Here is a 23,025-nt window from a genome sequence, read left to right as displayed (position 1 = left end):
CCTCCCCTGACCCTGAGCACATTGCCAAGCTCAGGAGAATGTAAAGCGTCACGCTTACCCAGCCCCTCACGGATCCCAGTCTTGTCTTTAGAGTGCTTCCTTTTCCCTCGTTGCTCCAGACATGGAAGGCCTATTTTTTCTAAATATATCTTCTTGTTGATGAAGAGGAAGAGGACGACCAAAAGAACAATAAAGACCCCAACTGCCGATAAGAAGCCAATAGCTTCAGGAGGAACTGGCAAGAGAACACAAAAGAAAAAAGATCATCACAATGAAAATAAACCAACTTTTAGTTCTAACAAGTCATCAAATTTATGTTTATTAATTAGAATGGCAAATACTCTATGAGTTTTAACACTTGCTGGCATTCCCAGGACTGCGTACAGGAGAAAGGAAAAAAAAAATATTGTTGCCTGGTACATCCAGCGAGGCTGGTTCTTCAGATGACAGACCTCTATACTTAGGCACTTGTGCTTTTTCCTATCCCCAGCCTAATATTCAGCTTCAAACACAAACTATAAGAAAGATATTTGTCAAGTGGGTTGAGCTAGAAATGGCCAATCAATGTATAAAAGCAAGTCCCTTAGCGGCTCCTGGGTGGCATCTGCCTTTGGCTCAGGTCATGATCTCTGGGTCCTAGAATCCAGCCCCAAGTCGGTATTCCAGCTCAGCGAGCTCAGCAGGGAGTCTGCTTCTCTGTCTCCCTCTGCCTCTCCCCCTTTCTGTTCTCTGTCTCTCTCGCTTAAAAAAAAAAAAAAAAAAAAGAGTTGAGGGAAATTGGAGGGGGAGATGAACCATGATAGACTATGGACTCTGAGAGACAACTGAGGGTTTTGAAGGGGCGTGGGGTGAGAAGTTGGGTGAGCCTGGTGGTGGGTACTATGGAAGGCACATATTGCATGGAGCACTGGGTGTGGTGCATAAACAATGAATTCTGGTACACTGAAAAGAAATTTAAAAAAGAAAAAAAAAAGCAAGTCCCTTAAAAACACAGCTGCCTAAAACTTAAAAAATAATCACTCGAGACAAACTTTCAGACATCTTCATTTATTAATATTTGCATTTGGAGAAAAAGTCATTTCCTGGATATAGTTTTGCAAATCCAACTATGCAATGTGTTGCCAATGGTGACAAGAAAATTCTAATCCATGTAAGAAAGCAGAAGTGTATTTTGACTGGTTAATATTTTAGAACTCTAAAAAAAATGAAATCCCATCTTCCTCCTCCTCCTCAAAATCTCCTGAGCTTCTGAGCTTTATTTGACCTTGGTTCACTGCTACACAGTGTACCTTAAAGAGTCCCAGCCACTGAGTTCAGCTATGAGGTGCATATACCAGGAAGACAAGAACTAATTCAAGATTGAAGGAAGACTTCTGTGAGGAAATGACATTTGACCTGAGACAACACTCAGTAAAGAAATCCAGAAAGCATCCTGATTAAGGAATTATAGAGCAGGTGTCAATAAGAGTTAGTCAAGGGAATTGGGTATATGGAAAGCTTATGAAAATGAATCTCCTAAATGCGGCTTTAATTCTTGGGCAGGTTTAACAGACTGATAATATGAAGGGATATTATTTACCTCATCCTACCATCCAGATACAAAGCGTGGTTCAAACGGGTTCAAATGCCATGGAAAGATAAAGAAAATAAATGGTACTGCCTCACAGAACCAATCCAGTGGCAAGCCAATAAAAGAACAAACAACAACAACAACAAAAAAAATAGCAGACAAGATAGTAGCTTGGTAGTCTGCAAAATGATAGTAGTGTCTGCTATCACAGCCAACATATACCATGAAAAAAAAGTATGTACATATTGATTATTCCCTCGGTCTTCAGAGGAGCATATGTAGTAGTGCTTACTGGCATGGGTTCGGCAGTTATACTGCCTGAGAGGAAATCACACTCTACCACTGATGATCTGCATGGCCTTGAGCAACTTATTTAACCTCTCTGTGCTTTAGTTTCCAAAGCAATGAAAGGAAATAATAAATACAGCTATATCAAAGATTAAATGTGGTAATGCATGGAAAATAATTAGTGTGGCACCTGACTTATAGTGAGTTCCCAAACTGGAATAACCTTCTTCCCCAGTATCACCATCATTATCTTTGCAGAGCTGTTAAAATATCCAGGAGCAGTCATTTAAAAAAATAGATGCACCTCTATGTTTATTGCAGCATTATTTATAATAACCAAGATATGGAAGCTACCCAAGTGCCTATCAATTGATAAATGAATAAAGGGGATAAGGGATATATACCCAATGGAACTTTACTAAAGAATGAGATTTTGGCATTTGCAACAACATGGATGGGCCTAAAGGATATTATGCTAAGTGAAGTAAGTCAGACTAAGAAAGACAAATACCATATGATTTCACTTATATGTGGAATCTAAAAAACAAAGCAAACAAAAAAGTAGAAATAGACCCACAGGAGGAATTTGAGAAACAAGACAGAGGATGATAGGGGAAGGGAGGGGAAAATGAAACAAGATGAAACCAGAGAGGGAGACCATCCATAAGAGACTCTTAATCTCAGGAAACAAACTGAGTGTTGCTGGAGGGGAAGGGGTAGGAGGGATGGGGTGGCTGGGTGATGGACACTGGGGAGGGTATGTGCTATGGGGAGTGCTGTGAACTGTGAAAGACTGATGAGCCACAGACCTGTACCCCTGAAACAAATAATACATTATATGTTAATAAAAATAAAAAGAGACCCATAAATACAAAGAACAAACTGATGGCTGCCCGATGGGAGGGGTGGGCAAAATGGGTGGAAGGGAGTAGGACGTACAGGCTTCTAGTTATGGAATATGTAAGTCACGGGGATGAAAGGTATAACCTAAGGAATATAGTCAGTGGTGTTATAATAGCATTGTATGGTGACAGATGGGAGCTACTTGTGGTGAGCATGACATAATATATAAACTTGTCAAATCACCATGCTGTACACCTGAAAGTAACATAACATTTACATTAACTAAACTTTAATTAAAAAAAAAAAGATGTGGGCGCCTGGGTGGCTCAGTGGATTGAGCCGCTGCCTTCAGCTCAGGTCATGATCTCAGGGTCCTGGGATCGAGCCCCGCATCAGGCTCTCTGCTCCACGGGGAGCCTGCTTCCTCCTCTCTCTCTGCCTGCCTCTCTGCCTACTTGTGATCTCTCTCTCTCTGTCAAATAAATAAATAAAATCTTAAAAAAAAAAAAGATGTAGCAGGGGGACTGAGTGATTCAGTCAGTTAAGCATCTGACTTCAGCTCTGGTCATGACCTCAGGGTCCTGGGATTGAGCCCCGAGTTGGACTCCAGGCTCAACAGGGAGTCTCCTGTCCCTCTGCCCCTGCTCATTCTCATTCTCCCTCTCTTTCTCTTTCCCTCTCAAGTAAATAAAATCTTTTTAAAAATATCTAGCAGCATTCAAATATGACATACATGCACTGCTTTGTTCACAGTCTGTGCTCTGGACCCTATCTCCATCCCTCTGATCGAAACAATGATCTCTCTCTGTTTTTGCCCCACATATATGTATTTTCAGCTATTTCCCCTTGTAAATACAACATTTTTTCACCTGCCTTAAAAACGCATCAAATACCTCCCAACCTTTCAGAGCCTCTCTTCACTACCACATGTTCCTCAACCGTAGCCCTCTCTCTTTTCCCCTTTGTAACCATCTTCTGAGTATTTCTTATACTCATCTCTACTTTCTTACCTCTGAAGCCACTAGCATCCTTTACCCAGACTCCCATTGGTTTCCATGTGCCCAGAATTACCCCCCTTAAATCCTTTCCCTATGCAGTAGCCAGGGAAATCCTTCTGAAATACAAGTCTGATTTGCTCAACTGCTCTCCTAAAACCTTCTGTAATGAAGTGTGCCCCCCCTCAAAATATACATCCACCCAAATTTCAGAATGTGCCCTAATTTGAAATAAAGGTCTTTGCATATGTAATTAGGATAGGATCTTGAGAAGAGATCATCCTGGATAAGGGAGGTCCTTAAATTTAATGATGAGTGCCCCTATAAGAGTCCAAATAGGAAAAGACAGAGTGAAGAAAGCCAGTGAACATAGGAGCAGGGACTGGAGTTATAAAACCTCTAGCTGAGGAACACAGAGGGTTGCCAGCAGCCACCAAGAGCTAGGAGAGAGTCACAGAACAGATTCTCCCTCAGAGATTCCAGAAGAATCAACCCTGCTAACATCATGATTTTGGACTTGTGGCATCAAAAACTAGAAGATAGTGAATTTCTGTTGTTTTAAGCCACACATTTTCTGAGAATTTGTCTTGGTAATGCTAGGAAATGAATATACCCTCCAGTGGCTTTCCATTACCCACGGGACAAAATTCAAATTCATTAACTAATTTTATAAAGCCATTCATGACCTAGCTAGAGATTTCAGCCTTTATTGCTCATCACTCCCCAACATCAAGCTTTTTTTTTCAACATTAAACTTTTATTGCCAGTATATTCAGCTACTTCTGGTCCCCCAAACATAGCACATCTCCAGACCTTTGGATAAGCTATTTCAACTATATGAGGCAATATAGTTCTGGCTATTTCTGATACTGTACTTCTTCTGAAAACCTTACTTGTTCCTCCTGACCAGGCTAGATGATTCTACTATGTGTTCCCTGCCACTGCACCCCTGGCAGCTTTTCCAACAGTTTTCAAATAAGACATAATTTCGTAAGAACTTTACTTCAATTATTCATTGTACTCTCAGTGGCTAACATAGGGTAGGAACTCCACAAATAGTTGCTACCTGAATATATGTTGAACTCTTCTTTATTCAGCCATTGATAAATGGACCAGTCAATGAAAACTTCTGGAAAGGAAAGATAAACCCCAAGTGGGTCAGTAACACTAAACAACACAGGATTGGATTTACATAACATTAAGCCTTAGCAAAAAGAGAGTTCGTCTATCATTCATACGCAGAAACATTTGCACATAATGTCATTTGTTAATGAAACTAATTTGTTATTTTTGAACAAAGTATATTTTCCCATTAGAAAACAACTTGAGGGCATGGCTGGGTGGCTCCGTTGGTTTAGCATCTGCCTTCAGCTCAGGTCATGATCCCAGGATCCTGGAATCAAGCCAAGCAGGTTCCCTGCTCACTGGGGAGCCTACTTCTCCCTTTGCCCGCTCCTCCCCCTGTTTGTGCGCACTCGGGTGCTCTCTCTCTCTGACAAATTAATAAATAAAATAAAATAAAGCAACATGAGGCTTATTACATAAAATCTGCAAAATATAGAAAAAATTAAGACAAACATTATTAAGATTTTGTGTACTTCCTTCCAGTCATTTTGACTACTGGGAAAATACTAAATTGTCTGTATTGATTTTACCTTTTTGGTTCATAAAACACTTTTATTAGATTAAAAGTTCTACTATTTTTAGAGATGTTAAAGAAAAAATCATTCATTCATGTAGTAGAATATTTTGATAACAATGGGAAATATAAAAAAAAGATCATATGGAATCTTACCACCCATCAGTGCTAAACTTTTGTTTTTTTTCTTACAAATTTTTTCTTAATTATCATCACTGAAATACTATTTTACATGCTGATATTAATGCATTTAATATAAAACCCCTCAGATTCCAGAACGGAAATAACACAAAGAAATTATTCAATATAATCTCCAAAGATGCCAAAAAGAAAAAAAAAATTGAGGGAATAAACCCTTGTGTTTCTCAAAGTAACTTTGTTTTTTGGAGATGAAATTATTTGTTAACAATAAATTTGCCAGCAGTGAGTTAACTGTGGATGGGTATAAAATTCTAAAGAAGGTGTCAGTATTTTTTTCTCATAAAAGCTGTGTAGATATTGCTCCATTACTTCTTAATCTGTAATGTTTATAAATAAGTGTGGTGCTGCAGCTGACTTTTTTCTACTTTTTCTTTGGGCAACAGAATGTTTTGGTCAAAATGTTGCTAGAATCTTTTAACACAAAAAGTTTACCAGAGGGTGTCTTTTTGTGAGTATCTTTTGTTGATTTTTTTCCCCTGGAACCCAGATTTGCCACCAAAATATCTACGGCTTTTGTAAAACTTGGGAGAGTTTTCTTTAGTTATGTCTTTGGCAATTTCCTCTATTCCAACTGTTCTTATTTCTATATTAAACTGGGTAAGTATTCTTTGGCTATGGACTTAAATTTTTTCCTCTTTGTTTTTTTCTTCTGCATTCTGATAGATCTTCTTAAATACAGACTACACATTGTCACTCAAGTAAATAGGTAAAAATATTCTCTTAACCACTACACCATATTAATAACTGTAAACTCTGAATATCTGAGTCAGTGGCACATGGTGGGGGGGGCAGGAGGGGCGAATATATTGTCTTTTTGCCTCCTTTCAAGTTGGATGGTGGAAAACTCTAGGAATTAGTACACATCTGGCTAAAGCAGAAAGAAAGCTTAGTTTTGCAAGTTTGGTTATTTCAATAGAGTTCATGTTCCTCCTAGAATCTATCAATTCGAATTCTATCTTTTTCTATGTGTTTATCAGTACTTAATGGGAAGTCTGAACAGGTGTACAAGGGGCTGCTGGAGAAATGCTATGTCAAACTGTAGGTTAGCTTGTGTGCTTTCTAGACGAGTAGAGTATGATCACAATGGCTAAGAAGCTGGCAGTGACCCCAGACTTGCAACAGTTGTTTTCCCAGCGTTATACACAAACTGTCCTTTTTTTAAAAAAAGTGGTTTAAAATTCCAGCAATAATCTAGCAATTCCACTTCTAGGTATACAACCAATATACTGGTATTCTCAATACCAAGAGAATTGAGGATATATGTTCACACAAAAATGTGCTCATGAATGTTCCTAACAGTATTATTCATAATAATGAAAAAGTAGATGTGGCCCAAATGTCCATCAACTGATAAATAAAATGTGATAGAGCCGTACAGTTATACATCCTGCAATGGAAAACGAAGCACCAGTACATGCTGCAACATGGAGGAACCTTGAAAACATGCTAACTGAAACAAGTCAGACACAAGAGGCTCCATGTGGTATGAGTCCATTAAATGAAATGTCCAGAATAGGCAAATCCATAGAGACAGTAAGTATATGAGTTGTTCCCAGAAGGTGGCGGGGGGGGGGGTGGTCTGAAAAGGGGTATGGGTTTTCTTTTTGAGGTAATGAAGTTATTCTGGAATTAGATAGTGATGATGGTTGTGCAACTTTGTGAATATACTAAAAACTACTGAATTTTACACTTTAAAAGGGTGTGAGTTTTATAGAATATGGATTTTATCTCAGAAAGTTTAAATTGCAAATATATCGTTTTAATAAAGACTGGAAGAAAATAGGAAAAGAATTATAATAATTGTTTTCAATTTGATTGGGAAGTGACTTTCTTCATGTTTAAACATTCTGTAATTTTATGATTCAATATGTAGAATTAAAAATATAGTTTAAATATTATAGGTTATGAGAACCGGAGTCTGCCTAGCTCTACCCCAATGTGTAACACTGAACTCAGCAAGCCAACAGCCCTATCAGTACAAGCCAAGGAGGGTTTGATGCTGCATTTGGGTCTAAACAAAATTAGAGACCTTGGCAGGGAAGCTTAAATTCATTTTGCATCCCATATATACAAATGCTATAGTGAAGAGCAAGCATCACATGTATCATCTGCTACAGATGACAAGGGCACATATGTCATGCAACTTAAGTGCCATCTGCAAAGTAACTCGTCTAATTATTCCAGTGATTGCTAAATTGGAAATTAGAAGGCTATGACGTTTGGTCACATAGTTTCTATTGAAAACTTCCTTAAAGTTAAATATATCCCTTATGTTCCACTGGATAGCCCCATCTGTTGATTTTCAAGCAATGGCTCAAGGAGAAGACAGAGTATACAGTGACATAAATAGAGAAGTCTCTGCATGTCACATAGTCACTAGATTTGTAAATTTCATTCCATGATTGTTGAAAAGGTTAAAAAAAAGGCTAACTGGTTACAGTCATTTGACTCTCAAAAACTAGAAATAAGATGAGAGGAAGCTGAAATTTTACTTAACAAAATGGTAAGGGGGGATCAGAATTAACTGAGCAATGACAGCAGAAATAATTTAAAAATAAATTATAATTTCTCAGGAACAAACTCTCTTAGCATCACTTGGAGAAACATTACGAATTTCACTAAAAACACAAAGAAATCCTGAGGTAACTACAACTCTACCATCTTTGAGTATCCATCAGCCTGAAAATCCTGTTTTCAGAAATATAATCTCAATTTCATTCATCTCTATAAAAAGTAGCATGACTTTGAACTTGTTTGTATGATGTTCTCAAGCATGGTTATGCAGCAAAAGTCCCTGACTTGAGCCCGAGCTTGTTCACCTTAGAATTCTGGGATTAATCTAATGCACAGCACAGCAATTACAGACAAAACAGTACTATTAATAAACTTCAAAGCTGCTAAGAATCGTGATCTGAATTATTCCCACCATGAAAAAAAATGATAATTATGTGACTTAATAGATGGGTTAGCCAATGGTATGGTGGTAATCATATTACAATATATAAATGTCTCAAATCAAGGAGTTGCATACCTTAAACTTACACAATGTTACATGTCAATTGTGTCTCAAAAAAAGTAAATTTAAAAAAAGGATTCAGGATTGCCTGGGCATGACTACATCCTCTTCCAGGGATCCATCCATCTGAGGGCTTGAGAAGCCTCCTAGGGAGGATTGTGAACAAGGTCAGAGCAGAGGTAAACTGAGTACAGCATAGGTGTGTGCCAGTCAGGTGGACCCAAGTCAGGATCCTCGCGTGAGGAGGTGACCATAGAAACTATTGAGTTAGATATCAATAGGCTTTGGCTTTGGCAAAACAAGGAGATGTCTTCAAAGGCAATTTGGGGACACTAAGAGTTGAGTTCTGGGGCACCTGGGTGGTTCAGTCAGTTAAGGGTCCAAATCCTGATCTCAGCTCATGTCTCCATCTCAGGTTTGTGAGTTCAAACTCCAAGTTGGGATCCACTAAAGAGCTGTTGAGGCCTTTGACCTATAGTTTATGTTCAGACTTTCTTTGCAACTACCAAAAAGAGCAGAAGGTAAGAAATGAGAAACTTTTCAGAGTTGAACACCAATGTGCCAACTCCAAAGACAGCTACTTCAGTGCACAAATTTTAATATTAAAATATCCATACAATTAAACTCATTTATATCATTAGCTCTGTTTTTATAATCAACTAAGAAATTAAATAAGTCACTTTTTTAAAATGAGCGTAGAACAACTTGAACTGAGGGCTTTAATTTTCCTTTTTTCCTTTGGTAATGCTTCCAGAACTAAAAATAATAATAATAATCAAAGAACAAAGCTTTTGATACTTAGCATATTGTTTTTCCAGTGTCTAAATTTGAGGCTAGTTATTATAACCTCAACAACCTTCATGGACAGTCAATCATTTTTCTAAAATTTTCTAGGACTAGGAAATGCAAAATATTTTATATAAAATATATTTTTTAAAGAAAAATGGGTATTTCCACTTCGATTTCCTTCCCAGTAATAGCTAACCAGGATATGTTAAACCACATATTCAAACAAATTCTTTGGAAGGAAAAAATAGATCTTTCAAAAAATGGCTTAATGAAACCTAAGTGAGATTTTAACATGTTCCAAAATAAAACATAGCAACATATGGAGTCACTAGCAACCAATCATTTCTCAAAACAGTTGAGAACACAGCACTTGGGGGTATACACGGGGTGCTATCTTTAATATAATAATATATGTGTGTTGAAATGTGTCCATCTTCTTCTGAGAGTTAACTAACCTAACCTGTCTTCTTTACATGTTTAAAATGTTAATTCTCCCTTTGCATTAACACAAACACACACACACATACACACACACACATGCACACTTCTAGAAGCCAAGAATGATCAGCAGTCTTGCTCTTCTTTCCCTTAATGCTCATATGGTTGGCTCAGAAGAAGCATTTAACAATGAAAGTGGATGAACTGTACCAACAGGTCCATGGAAGGAGACTTTGAGATTTTTCGCATCTGTCTGAGTTTCCCTGAGCACTTGAGCTATTCTCCACCGTCTCCAATCTCTCCATTTCCCCACATCTTCCCAGAAGAGAAAGAGGATAGAAAAGAAGCAAAAGGAACTAGATAATGCTGATGATTTATAAGGCTGCAGTCAACATTTTTGGATTGTTAGGTTTTTAATGGCATACTTACAGGGTTGAATTTATCTGAGTAGTTTATGGGCATTGTACAATTTATATGCCGTTTGTCAAAAAAATCAATCAGCATGGATATCATATCATTATAACTTTAACATTGCTGAATTTAATATAATTGTATGATAAAATTAGAAACATATGCTCAATTAAAACATGTCATGTTGAAGCATCAGAGAATATATCTGTATATCATTGTGGTGGAATGGTTGTTGAATCAATGTGGCAATTTAGCTTTCAAGCACAAAGAGAATATTTTTATAAATGAGAGAAATTGAGAGACAAGTCTACTTCAGGCAGACAAAATATCAAAGAAAGATATCCAACTTTCTTCAACTCTCCAAAACAAATGCATTTGGAAAGCATTTGGACGGAAATATAATTTTGATTTGTTTATAATATAACTTCTTTATTTTCCAACTCACAGAAGACTGCCCACACAGTGAGACTGAGGTTTTAACAAAAGTATTTTTTACCACTTCAATATCCTCAAAAAAAAAAACTTTTACTTCCAGTTTAGTACAGTTAAGTATTTTTTTAAATATTATTATGAAGACTTCAAATTTTAACTTTTGACCCCAAAAAGTAGTATGTAGAGCTTTATGCTCAAAGACTAAGCAGCATATGGGACATTCAGAAATAAGAAGACTTGAAAAAAAAAAAATTGAATTAACCGCAAGACTAAAGAATCGTGGGGAGAAAGCCATGAATTCTGTGCTTTGCTTTCTCCTCCTCTGGAATTCCGCTGCTGTCTTAGGTATTGAACCTGCTATTTACCCTAAAGATACAAACATAGTGATACGAAGGGGCATGTGTACCCGAATGTTTATAGCAGCAATGTCTACGATAGCCAAACTATGGAAAGAACCTAGATGTCCATCAACAGATGAATGGATAAAGAAGATGTGGTATATATACACAATGGAATACTATGCAGCCATCAAAAGAAATGAAATCTTGCCATTTGCGACGACGTGGATGGAACTAGAGGGTATCATGCTTAGTGAAATAAGTCAATCGGAGAAAGACAACTTTCATATGATCTCCCTGATATAAGGACATGGAGATGCAACATGGGGGGCTAGGGGGATAGGAGAAGAATAAATGAAACAAGATGGGATTGGGAGGGAGACAAACCATAAATGACTCTTAATCTCACAAAACAAACTGGGGGTTCCTGGGGGGAGGTGGGGTTGGGAGAGGGGGAGGGGGCTATGGACATTGGGGAGGGTATGTGCTATGGTGAGTGCTGTGAAGTGTGTAAACCTGGTGATTCACAGACCTGTACCCCTGGGGATAAAAATACATTATATGTTTATAAAAAAAAAAAAGGATGAATACCCAACTTTTGTAGCAACATGGACGGGACTGGAAGTGATTATGCTGAGTGAAATAAGTCAAGCAGAGAGAGTCAAGTATCATATGGTTTCACTTATTTGTGGAGCATAACAAATGACATGGAGGACATTGGGAGATGGAGAGGAGAAGGAAGTTGAGCGAAATTGGAAGGGGAGGCGAACCATAAGAGACTATGGACTCTGAAAAACAACCTGAGGGTTTTGAAGGGGCGGGGGTGGGAGGTTGGGGGAACCAGGTGGTAGGTAATAGGGAGGGCACGTATTGCATGGAGCACTGGGTGTTGTGCAAAAACAATGAATACTGCTACGCTGAAAAAATAAATTAATTAATTTAAAAAAAAAGAAATAAGAAGACTTAAGGGTCTTTTAAATGCCCAGTTTCACAGACAATATATTTTTGGGTATTCAGAAAGTTATCTATCCACAGAGACACAAGTTCACCCTGTTAGTAAGAATTTTCTGGGCACACTGAAAATCCACTGACATTTCAGCTAAAAGCATCAAGTGTAGTTCTAACAGTAAAATCAATTATCCAGCATTAGCCTGGTCTAAAGTTCAGACCACATGCAGCCATTTACGTAACAACACTGAACAAAATTATCATCGTATTTAAATAAAATAGCTGTCTTTTACCTATTCTAATTCCATAGTAGAAAGTTAGAACTTTCTCTGGAATTAATTTCTGAATAAAACCCCACTCCAAAACAGATGGGATTCTAATCGATTCTCATATTTCTCTACTAGAAGCATTTACTGGTTGTTTCTTCATTACAAAAAAAAAAAAAAAAAAGGAAAAAAGAAAAAAACACCAGCATAAATTGTCTGTTTTACTGTCTGTGCTAATTTCATTTCATTATATCCTTGGAGTAAGCTATTATTTTCCCACTGGTTCCCATGGCATTCTTCATTATCAGCTGCTAATTGTCTAGCATTCACATAGGACTGTGAACTAAGTAGGCTGCTGCGTGGGCTTGAGGTTCTAGGGGAAGCTGAACAGCAAAAGGATTCTGCATTGTTATTATTGTGACACATTAGAAAGTTTCCACCCACTTACGTGCCCACATCACTCTGCTGCACAGCTCCGCTACCCAGAAGGACTGTGCACTGAAGCGCGAGGCCATCTGCACTAGGCATTCCACTTGATAATTACTGCACATCAAGGGAAGATTACATGGGGTCAAACCGTTGTAGGCCGAAGGCCAGGGGTCTGGCTCCACATGGTAGGCATGAGTATTGATCGTAAAACACAACTATGACAGGTCTATCTAAAAGGGGTCCTTTATTCCCAACCTTGAGCAGGGGTCCTTTATTCCCAACCTTGAGCAGAAGTACCTAACTCAGGCCAATTACTCCCTCCAATTTCTCCCCATTTACCCTTCCAACATCAAAGCCAATTTAGAGATTTAAACATTTTGTGAAAGACACAAAAATATCAGAGACTTTATTAGCCAATTTTGAGATGCACTGCTCCTTGACATTATTCCCAGTGGAAGCTTGGATATCTGGAGCTAATTACATTTGACCTTATAAATTCAAAATGTGCCAAACAAAAGCTATTAGAAGAGCCAAAACAACATGCAACATTTTACACATTTAGGTCAAGAGGGAGTTGTGAAAGTCTCTTAATTAGCAAAGCAAACAAGGACTAGAGAAGTAGGGTTTTGAGGCACAGAATATTAGTGCTTTTATTCTGGCACTTTGCAGGCACCATATTGCAAAGTCTTGTGCAACAAAGCTCTGATTTCATGGCATGCTATGTACTGATCACTAGAAAATTTAGCCTCTTGAGACACCTGTGTCTCCTCCAGGCACACTTGCTTAGGGTAAGAGCTACCCTCACCATATCAGAGTCATAGGGAGCTCAATTTCTTTCATGGGTTAACCAGGATCATTCTGATGCTGCAAAACATGAAAGAGATAGGATGATGGGTTCAAGCTGAACCTCAATTGTTGGTGCATCTTTGTGAGGTCACCACCATCCAAATACTATTCTGGGGCGTAAGAATATGATATTTAGAGGAGGAGTCAAGATGGCGGAGAAGTAGCAGCCTGAGACTACATCAGGTAGCAGGAGATCAGCTCAATAGCTTATCTAAACATTGCAAACACCTACAAATCCAACGGGAGAGCGAAGAGAAGAAGAACAGCAACTCTAGAAACAGAAAATCAACCACTTTCTGAAAGGTAGGACTGGCGGAGAAGTGAATCTAAAACGACGGGAAGATAGACTGCGGGGGGAGGGGCCAGCTCCCGGCAAGCGGCGGAGCAACGGAGCACAAAATCAGGACTTTTAAAAGTCTGTTCCACTGAGGGACATTGCTCCAGAGGCTAAACCAGGGTGAAGCCCACGCAGGGTCAGTGTGGCCCCAGGCCCCGCAGGGTCACAGAAGGATTGGGGGTGTCGGAGTGTCGGAGAGCTCGCAGGTATTAGAACAGAGAAGCCGGCTGCAGAGACAGAGCCGAGGACTGAACTCTTAGCTTAGGGTTACCTTGAACTGGTCGCGGGCTGGGTGAGCTCGGAGCGCGGCTAGAGGCTGGGGATACGGGAGTGATTGGGTGCTGTCCTCTGGGGGCGCACTGAGGAGTGGGGCCCCAGGCTCTCGGCTCCTCCGGGCCGGAGACTGGGAGGCCGCCATTTTCATTCCCGTCCTCCGGAACTCTACGGAAAGCGTTCAGGGAACAGAAGCTCCCAAAAGCGAACCCGAGCAGATTACTTAGTCCGGCTGCCGGTAAGGGCGGTGCAATCCCGCCTCGGGCAAAGACACTTGAGAGTCACAACAACAGGCCCCTCCCCCAGAAGATCAACAAAATATCCAGCCAGGACGAAGTTCATCTATCAAGGAGAAAGCAGGTTCAATTCCTAAGACAGCAGAGCAATTCCAGAGAAGAAGAAAGCAAAGCACGGAACTCATGCCTTTCTCCCCATGATTCTTTAGTCTTGCGGCTACTTCAATTTTTTTTGTTTTTCTTTTTTCAATTTTTTTTCTTTTTTCTTTTTTCTTCTTCTGCTAAATTTTTTAAAACTTTTACCCTTTCTTTTTTAACGTTTTTTGACTAGTTCATCTAAATATATATATTTTTTCTTTCTTTTTTATATTTTTTTATTTGTTTTATTTTTTAAATTTTTTTCTTTTTTTTTCCTTTTTTTTTCTCTTTTTTTTTTCAGAACCTGTTTTTATCCCCTTTCTCCCCCCCCACAATTAGGGGTCTCTTCTGATTTGGTTACAGCGCATTTTTCTGGGGTCTTTGCCACCCTTTTAGTAGTTTATTTGCTCCTTCATATTCTCTTATCTGGACAAAATGACAAGGCGGAAAAAATCACCACAAACAAAAGAACAAGAGACAGTACCGAAGGCTAGGGACCTAATCAACACAGACATTGGTAATATGTCAGATCAAGAGTTCAGAATGACGATTCTGAACATTCTAGCCGGGCTCGAAAAAGGCATGGAAGATATTAGAGAAACCCTCTCTGGAGATATTAAAGCCCTTTCTGGAGAAATTAAAGAACTAAAATCTAACCAAGTTGAAATCAAAAAAGCTATTAATGAGGTGCAATCAAAAATGGAGGCTCTCACTGCTAGGATAAATGAGGCAGAACAAAGAATTAGTGATATAGAAGACCAAATGACAGAGAATAAGGAAGCCGAGCAAAAGAGGGACAAACAGCTACTGGACCATGAGGGGAGAATTCGAGAGATAAGTGACACCATAAGACGAAACAACATTAGAATAATTGGGATTCCAGAAGAAGAAGAAACAGAGAGGGGAGCAGAAGGTCTATTGGAGAGAATCATTGGAGAGAATTTCCCTAATATGGCAAAGGGAACAAGCATCAAAATCCAGGAGATGCAGAGAACCCCCCTCAAAGTCAACAAGAATAGGTCCACACCCCGTCACCTAATAGTAAAATTTACAAGTCTTAGTGACAAAGAGAAAATCCTGAAAGCAGCCCGAGAAAAGAAGTCTGTAACATACAATGGTAAAAATATTAGATTGGCGGCAGACTTATCCACAGAGACCTGGCAGGCCAGAAAGAGCTGGCATGATATATTCAGAGCACTAAACGAGAAAAACATGCAGCCAAGAATACTCTATCCAGCTAGGCTATCATTGAAAATAGAAGGAGAGATCAAAAGCTTCCAGGACAAACAAAAACTGAAAGAATTTGCAAACACCAAACCAGCTCTCCAGGAAATATTGAAAGGGGTCCTCTAAGCAAAGAGAGAGCCTACAAGTAGTAGATCAGAAAGGTACAGAGACAATATACAGTAACAGTCACCTTACAGGCTAATAATGGCACTAAATTCATATCTCTCAATAGTTACCCTGAATGTTAATGGGCTAAATGCCCCAATCAAAAGACACAGGGTATCAGAATGGATAAAAAAACAAAACCCCTCAGTATGTTGCCTACAAGAAACTCATTTTAGACGCAAAGACACCTCCAGATTTAAAGTGAGGGGGTGGAAAACAATTTACCATGCTAATGGGCATCAGAAGAAAGCTGGGGTGGCAATCCTTATATCAGATCAATTAGATTTTAAGCCAAAGACTATGATAAGAGATGAGGAAGGACACTATATCCTACTCAAAGGGTCTGTCCAACAAGAAGATCTAACCATTTTAAATATCTATGCCCCTAACGTGGGAGCAGCCAACTATATCAACCAATTAATAACAAAATCAAAGAAACACATCAATAATAATACAATAATAGTAGGGGACTTGAACACTCCCCTCACTGAAATGGACAGATCATCCAAGCCAAAGATCAACAAGGAAATAAAGGCCTTAAATGACACACTGGACCAGATGGACATCACAGATATATTCAGAACATTTCATCCCAAAGCAACAGAATACACATTCTTCTCTAGTGCACATGGAACCTTCTCCAGAATAGATCACATCCTGGGTCACAAATCAGGTCTCAACCGGTATCAAAAGATTAGGATCATTCCCTGCATATTTTCAGACCACAATGCTCTGAAGCTAGAACTCAATCACAAGAGGAAAGCTGGAAAGAACCCAAATACATGGAGACTAAACAGCATCCTTCTAAAGAATGAATGGGTTAACCAGGAAATTAAAGAAGAATTGAAAAAATTCATGGAAACAAATGATAATGAAAACACAACAGTTCAAAATCTGTGGGACACAGCAAAGGCAGTCCTGAGAGGAAAATATATAGCGGTACAAGCCTTTCTCAAGAAACAAGAAAGGTCTCAAGTACACAACCTAACCCTACACGTAAAGGAGCTGGAGAAAGAACAAGAAAGAAACCCTAAACCCAGCAGGAGAAGAGAAATCATAAAGATCAGAGCAGAAATCAATGAAATAGAAACCAAAAAAACAATAGAAAAAATCAATGAAACTAGGAGCTGGTTCTTTGAAAGAATCAATAAGATTGATAAACCCCTGGCCAGACTCATCAAAAAGAAAAGAGAAAGGACCCAAATCAATAAAATCATGAATGAAAGAGGAGAGATCACAACTAACACCAAAGAAATACAGACAATTATAAGAACATACTATGAGCAACTCTACGCCAACAAATTGGACAATCTGGAAGAAATGGATGCATTCCTAGAGACATATAAACTACCACAACTGAACCAGGAAGAAATAGAAAACCTGAACAGGCCCATAACCAGTAAGGAGATTGAAACAGTCATCAAAAATCTCCAAACAAACAAAAGCCCAGGGCCAGACGGCTTCCCAGGGGAATTCTACCAAACATTTAAAGAAGAACTCATTCCTATTCTCCTGAAACTGTTCCAAAAAATAGAAATGGAAGGAAAACTTCCAAACTCATTTTATGAGGCCAGCATCACCTTGATCCCAAAACCAGACAAGGATCCCACCAAAAAAGAGAACTACAGACCAATATCCTTGATGAACACAGACGCAAAAATTCTCGCCAAAATACTAGCCAATAGGATTCAACAGTACATTAAAAGGATTATTCACCACGATCAAGTGGGATTTATTCCAGGGCTGCAGGGTTGGTTCAACATCCGCAAATCAATCAATGTGATAGAACACATTAATAAAAGAAAGAACAAGAACCATATGATACTCTCAATAGATGCTGAAAAAGCATTTGACAAAGTACAGCATCCCTTCCTGATCAAAACTCTTCAAAGTGTAGGGATAGAGGGCACATACCTCAATATTATCAAAGCCATCTATGAAAAGCCCACCGCAAATATCATTCTCAATGGAGAAAAACTGAAAGCTTTTCCACTAAGGTCAGGAACACGGCAGGGATGTCCATTATCACCACTGCTATTCAACATAGTACTAGAAGTCCTAGCCTCAGCAATCAGACAACAAAAAGAAATTAAAGGCATCCAAATTGGTAAAGAAGAAGTCAAACTATCACTCTTCACAGATGATATGATACTATATGTGGAAAACCCAAAAGACTCCACTCCAAAACTGCTAGAACTTGTACAGGAATTCAGTAAAGTGTCAGGATATAAAATCACTGCACAGAAATCAGTTGCATTTCTGTACACCAACAACAAGACTGAAGAAAGAGAAATTAAGGAGTCAATCCCATTTACAATTGTACCCAAAACTATAAGATACCTAGGAATAAACGTAACCAAAGAGACTAAGAATCTATACACAGAAAATTATAAAGTACTCATGAAAGAAATTGAGGAAGACACAAAGAAATGGAAAAATGTTCCATGCTCCTGGATTGGAAGAATAAATATTGTGAAAATGTCTATGCTACCTAAAGCAATCTACACATTTAATGCAATCCCTATCAAAATACCATCCATTTTTTTCAAAGAAATGGAACAAATAATCCTAAAATTTATATGGAACCAGAAAAGACCTCGAATAGCCAAAGGAATATTGAAAAAGAAAGCCAAAGTTGGTGGCATCACAATTCCGGACTTCAAGCTCTATTACAAAGCTGTCGTCATCAAGACAGCATGGTACTGGCACAAAAACAGACACATAGATCAGTGGAACAGAATAGAGAGCCCAGAAATCGACCCTCAACTCTATGGTCAACTCATCTTCGACAAAGCAGGAAAGAATGTCCAATGGAAAAAAGACAGCCTCTTCAATAAATGGTGCTGGGAAAATTGGACAGCCACATGCAGAAAAATGAAATTGGACCACTTCCTTACACCACACACGAAAATAGACTCCAAATGGATGAAGGACCTCAATGTGAGAAAGGAATCCATCAAAATCCTTGAGGAGAATGCAGGCAGCAACCTCTTCAACCTCAGCCGCAGCAACATCTTCCTAGGAACAACGGCAAAGGCAAGGGAAGCAAGGGCAAAAATGAACTATTGGGATTTCATCAAGATCAAAAGCTTTTGCACAGCAAAGGAAACAGTTAACAAAACCAAAAGACAACTGACAGAATGGGAGAAGATATTTGCAAACGACATATCAGATAAAGGGCTAGTATCCAAAATCTATAAGGAACTTAGCAAACTCAACACCCAAAGAACAAACAATCCAATCAAGAAATGGGCAGAGGACATGAACAGACATTTCTGCAAAGAAGACATCCAGATGGCCAACAGACACATGAAAAAGTGCTCCACGTCACTCGGCATCAGGGAAATACAAATCAAAACCACAATGAGATATCACCTCACACCAGTCAGAATGGCTAAAATTAACAAGTCAGGAAATGACAGATGCTGGAGAGGATGTGGAGAAAGGGGAACCCTCCTCCACTGTTGGTGGGAATGCAAGCTGGTGCAACCACTCTGGAAAACAGCATGGAGGTTCCTCAAAATGTTGAAAATAGAACTACCCTATGACCCAGCAATTGCACTACTGGGTATTTACCCTAAAGATACAAACATAGTGATCCGAAGGGGCACGTGTACCCGAATGTTTATAGCAGCAATGTCTACAATAGCCAGACTATGGAAAGAACCTAGATGTCCATCAACAGATGAATGGATAAAGAAGATGTGGTATATATACACAATGGAATACTATGCAGCCATCAAAAGAAATGAAATCTTGCCATTTGCGACGACATGGATGGAGCTAGAGCGTATCATGCTTAGTGAAATAAGTCAATCAGAGAAAGACAACTATCATATGATCTCCCTGATATGAGGACATGGAGAAGCAACATGGGGGGTTAGGGGGATAGGAGAAGAATCAATGAAACAAGATGGAATTGGGAGGGAGACAAACCAAAAATGACTCTTAATCTCACAAAACAAACTGGGGGTTGCTGGGGGGAGGTGGGATTGGGAGAGGGGGAGCGGGCTATGGACATTGGGGAGGGGAGGCGAACCATAAGAGACTATGTACTCTGAAAAACAACCTGAGGGTTTTGAAGGGTCAAGGGTGGGAGGTTGGGGCAACCTGAGGGTTTTGAAGGGTCAGGGGTGGGAGGTTGGGGGAACAGGTGGTGGGTAATGGGGAGGGCACGTTTTGCATGGAGCACTGGGTGTTGTGCAAAAAGAATGAATACTGTTACGCTGAAAAAATAAATAAAATGGGAAAAAAAAAAAGAAATGGGCAGAGGACATGAACAGACATTTCTGCAAAGAAGACATCCAGATGGCCAACAGACACATTAAAAAGTGCTCCACGTCCCTCGGCATCAGGGAAATACAAATCAAAACCACAATGAGATATCACCTCACACCAGTCAGAATGGCTAAAATTAACAAGTCAGGAAATGACAGATGCTGGAGAGGATGTGGAGAAAGGGGAACCCTCCTCCACTGTTGGTGGGAATGCAAGCTGGTCCAACCACTCTGGAAAACAGCATGGAGGTTCCTCAAAATGGTGAAAATAGAATTACCCTATGACCCAGCAATTGCACTACTGGGTATTTACCCTAAAGATACAAACATAGTGATCCGAAGGGGCACGTGTACCCGAATGTTTATAGCAGCAATGTCTACAATAGCCAGACTATGGAAAGAACCTAGATGTCCATCAACAGATGAATGGATAAAGAAGATGTGGTATATATACACAATGGAATACTATGCAGCCATCAAAAGAAATGAAATCATGCCATTTGCGACGACGTGGATGGAACTAGAGCGTATCATGCTTAGTGAAATAAGTCAATCGGAGAAAGACAACTGTCATATGATCTCCCTGATATGAGGACATGGAGAAGCAACATAGGGGGGTAGGGGGATAGGAGAAGAATAAATGAAACAAGATGGGATTGGGAGGGAGACAAACCATAAATGACTCTTAATCTCACAAAACAAACTGGGGGTTGCTGGGGGGAGGTGGGATTGGGAGAGGGGGAGGGGGCTATGGACATTGAGGAGGGTAAGTGCTATCGTGAGTGCTGTGAAGTGTGTAAACCTGGTGATTCACAGACCTGTACCCCTGGGGATAAAAATACATTATATGTTTATTAAAAAAAAAAAAAATTTGGAAGGGGAGGCGAACCATAAGAGACTATGGACTCTGAAAAACAACCTGAGGGTTTTGAAGGGTCAGGGGTGGGAGGTTGGGGGAACAGGTGGTGGGTAATGCGGAGGGCACGTTTTGCATGGAGCACTGGGTGTTTTGCAAAAAGAATGAATACTGTTACGCTGAAAAAATAAATAAAATGGAAAAAAAAAAGAATATGATATTTAAAGTTTACCATGAGATGCCTAGACTTTGAGGGATTAGGTCATTATAATTAAATCAGCCAGAGGCTAGGGGCACCTGGGAGCTCAGTTAGTTAAGCATCTGCCTTCAGCTCAGGTCGTGATCCCAAGATCCTGGGATTGAGCCCCACATCAGGCTCCCTGATGGGCTGGGAACCTGCTTCTCCCTCTCCCTCTGTCTGCCACTCCCCCCGCTTATGCTCTCTCTCTTTTTCTCTCTGTCAAGTAAATAAATTAAAAAAAATTTTTTTAAAATCAAACAATCAATCAGCCAGAAGCTATAAGGCACAAAGGCAGAGTAAATATAAAAAAGCTTTTGGGGGGCACCTGGGTGGCTCAGTGGTTAAGCCTCTGCCTTCGGCTCAGGTCATGATCTCAGGATCCTGGGATCGAGCCCAACATCAGGCTCTCTGCTCAGCAGGGAGCCTGCTTCCCCGCCCCCCCCCCCCCGCCTGCCTCTCTGCCTACTTGTGTTCTCTGTCTCTTTGTCAATAAAAAAAAATAAAATCTTAAAAAAAAAAAAAGCTTTTGGCCCTGAGTTAGGAGGTTCAGGTCCAACACTGTACTACCTAACTCTATAACCCGGGATGATGTGAGGTCCTGAGGGCTGGGCTGGGTGATATCTATGTGCTTTTTCCACCAGTAATATATGTAGTAAATCAGGACCCCAACTTTTTTTTATTATAATGGTTATTCCTGGGCCAGGAACTAAAACCAATCTGTATCTACAGAACTACAGTCAATCTTATATCTGGGGGTGGCCCCACTTAAGATGAAATTATAGGTCAAAGGGTTGCCTGGTGAGCAACATAAAAAGAGCATGAAAAGTGGGATCTTCCTGAGGGCTATTTCCACTCCTGAATGCGGAAATGACAGGTCCCTTCTCACAAAGACACTCTTGCTCAGATCCCAGAATGGTCCTTTAAAATCAGAATACCCAAACCTCTGGGCAGAGCTAGAACCTACATCACACATCCTTATTCTTCAGCTTTTCTTTCTACATGCCTAAGTCATCACCAGAATTTTCTGATTTAGGCTTCTCTCCTTATCACTTCACCCACTCTCTTGGAGCTCCACTTCTATGCTCACCTCTCAGAGTTTTTTATTCCTCAAGAATCTGTGTTTAGGTTCCTTTCCTTCAGATGGTGTGTATATTCTCATGGCTTCAGCTGCCACCGAGGGCTACAAAGTGTGTGTCTATAAGCCAAACTCTAATCTGACATACAGATCTCTTCCAGGATGTCCTGCAAGCATTCCCCAAATTACCAAGCCTAGGATTTAACTCATTATCCTTTTCAAAAGCCTTCTTAAACCTCAGAAGTCCTCACCATTCCATTCTTAGTGCTTTACCAGGCTGAACCTCTGCAAAGATTCCAAATTGATGCCTGCCTGCCTTCTTTCCTTTTTTCCTTCTTTCTTTCCTTCCTCCTTCCTGGTGTTTTTTATGAAAGCCTAATTCAAGTTTCAACTCTCTCATTTCTTAAAAATACAATTTGGAGCTCTGCTGAAGAGGACATAGCTGGGCTACACTACTTTATTTTCTTTTAAGATTTTATTTATTTATTTGAGAGAGACAGAGATAGTGACAAAGAGCACAAGCCAGGAGGAGAGGGAGAAGCAGGCTCCCCACTGAGCAGGGAGGCGGATGTGGGGCTCGATGTGAGGCTCGATCCCAGGACCCTGAGTTTGTGACCCGAGCCCAAGGCAGCTGCTTAACCAACTGAACCACCCAGGCATCCCTGGGCTAAGCTACTTTAATAATAAACTTACAGGATAGTGAGGTTCAGATTGAGATCATTTCATGAACATGGTTGAGCATTGATTATTA

At 39.7% G+C, this 23,025-nt stretch overlaps 1 protein-coding gene across 2 annotated transcripts in view; it reads right to left on the bottom strand.

The window, feature by feature from the left end:
- Window positions 1–23,025, bottom strand: part of SYT16 (synaptotagmin 16) — a 258,100-nt gene that overhangs the window by 133,780 nt on the left and 101,295 nt on the right. For both annotated transcript variants that reach the window (XM_046007086.1, XM_046007085.1), the window contains exon 2: window positions 59–235. In XM_046007086.1, coding sequence (XP_045863042.1) covers window positions 59–235 — 177 coding nt within the window. The remainder of the gene's footprint in view (window positions 1–58; window positions 236–23,025) is intronic.

The sequence above is a fragment of the Meles meles genome, chromosome 6 (assembly GCF_922984935.1).
Source record: "Meles meles chromosome 6, mMelMel3.1 paternal haplotype, whole genome shotgun sequence".
Lineage (NCBI taxonomy): Eukaryota > Metazoa > Chordata > Mammalia > Carnivora > Mustelidae > Meles > Meles meles.
The sequence above is the reverse complement of the archived record's forward strand: the minus strand, read 5'-3'. Positions and strand labels throughout refer to the sequence as shown.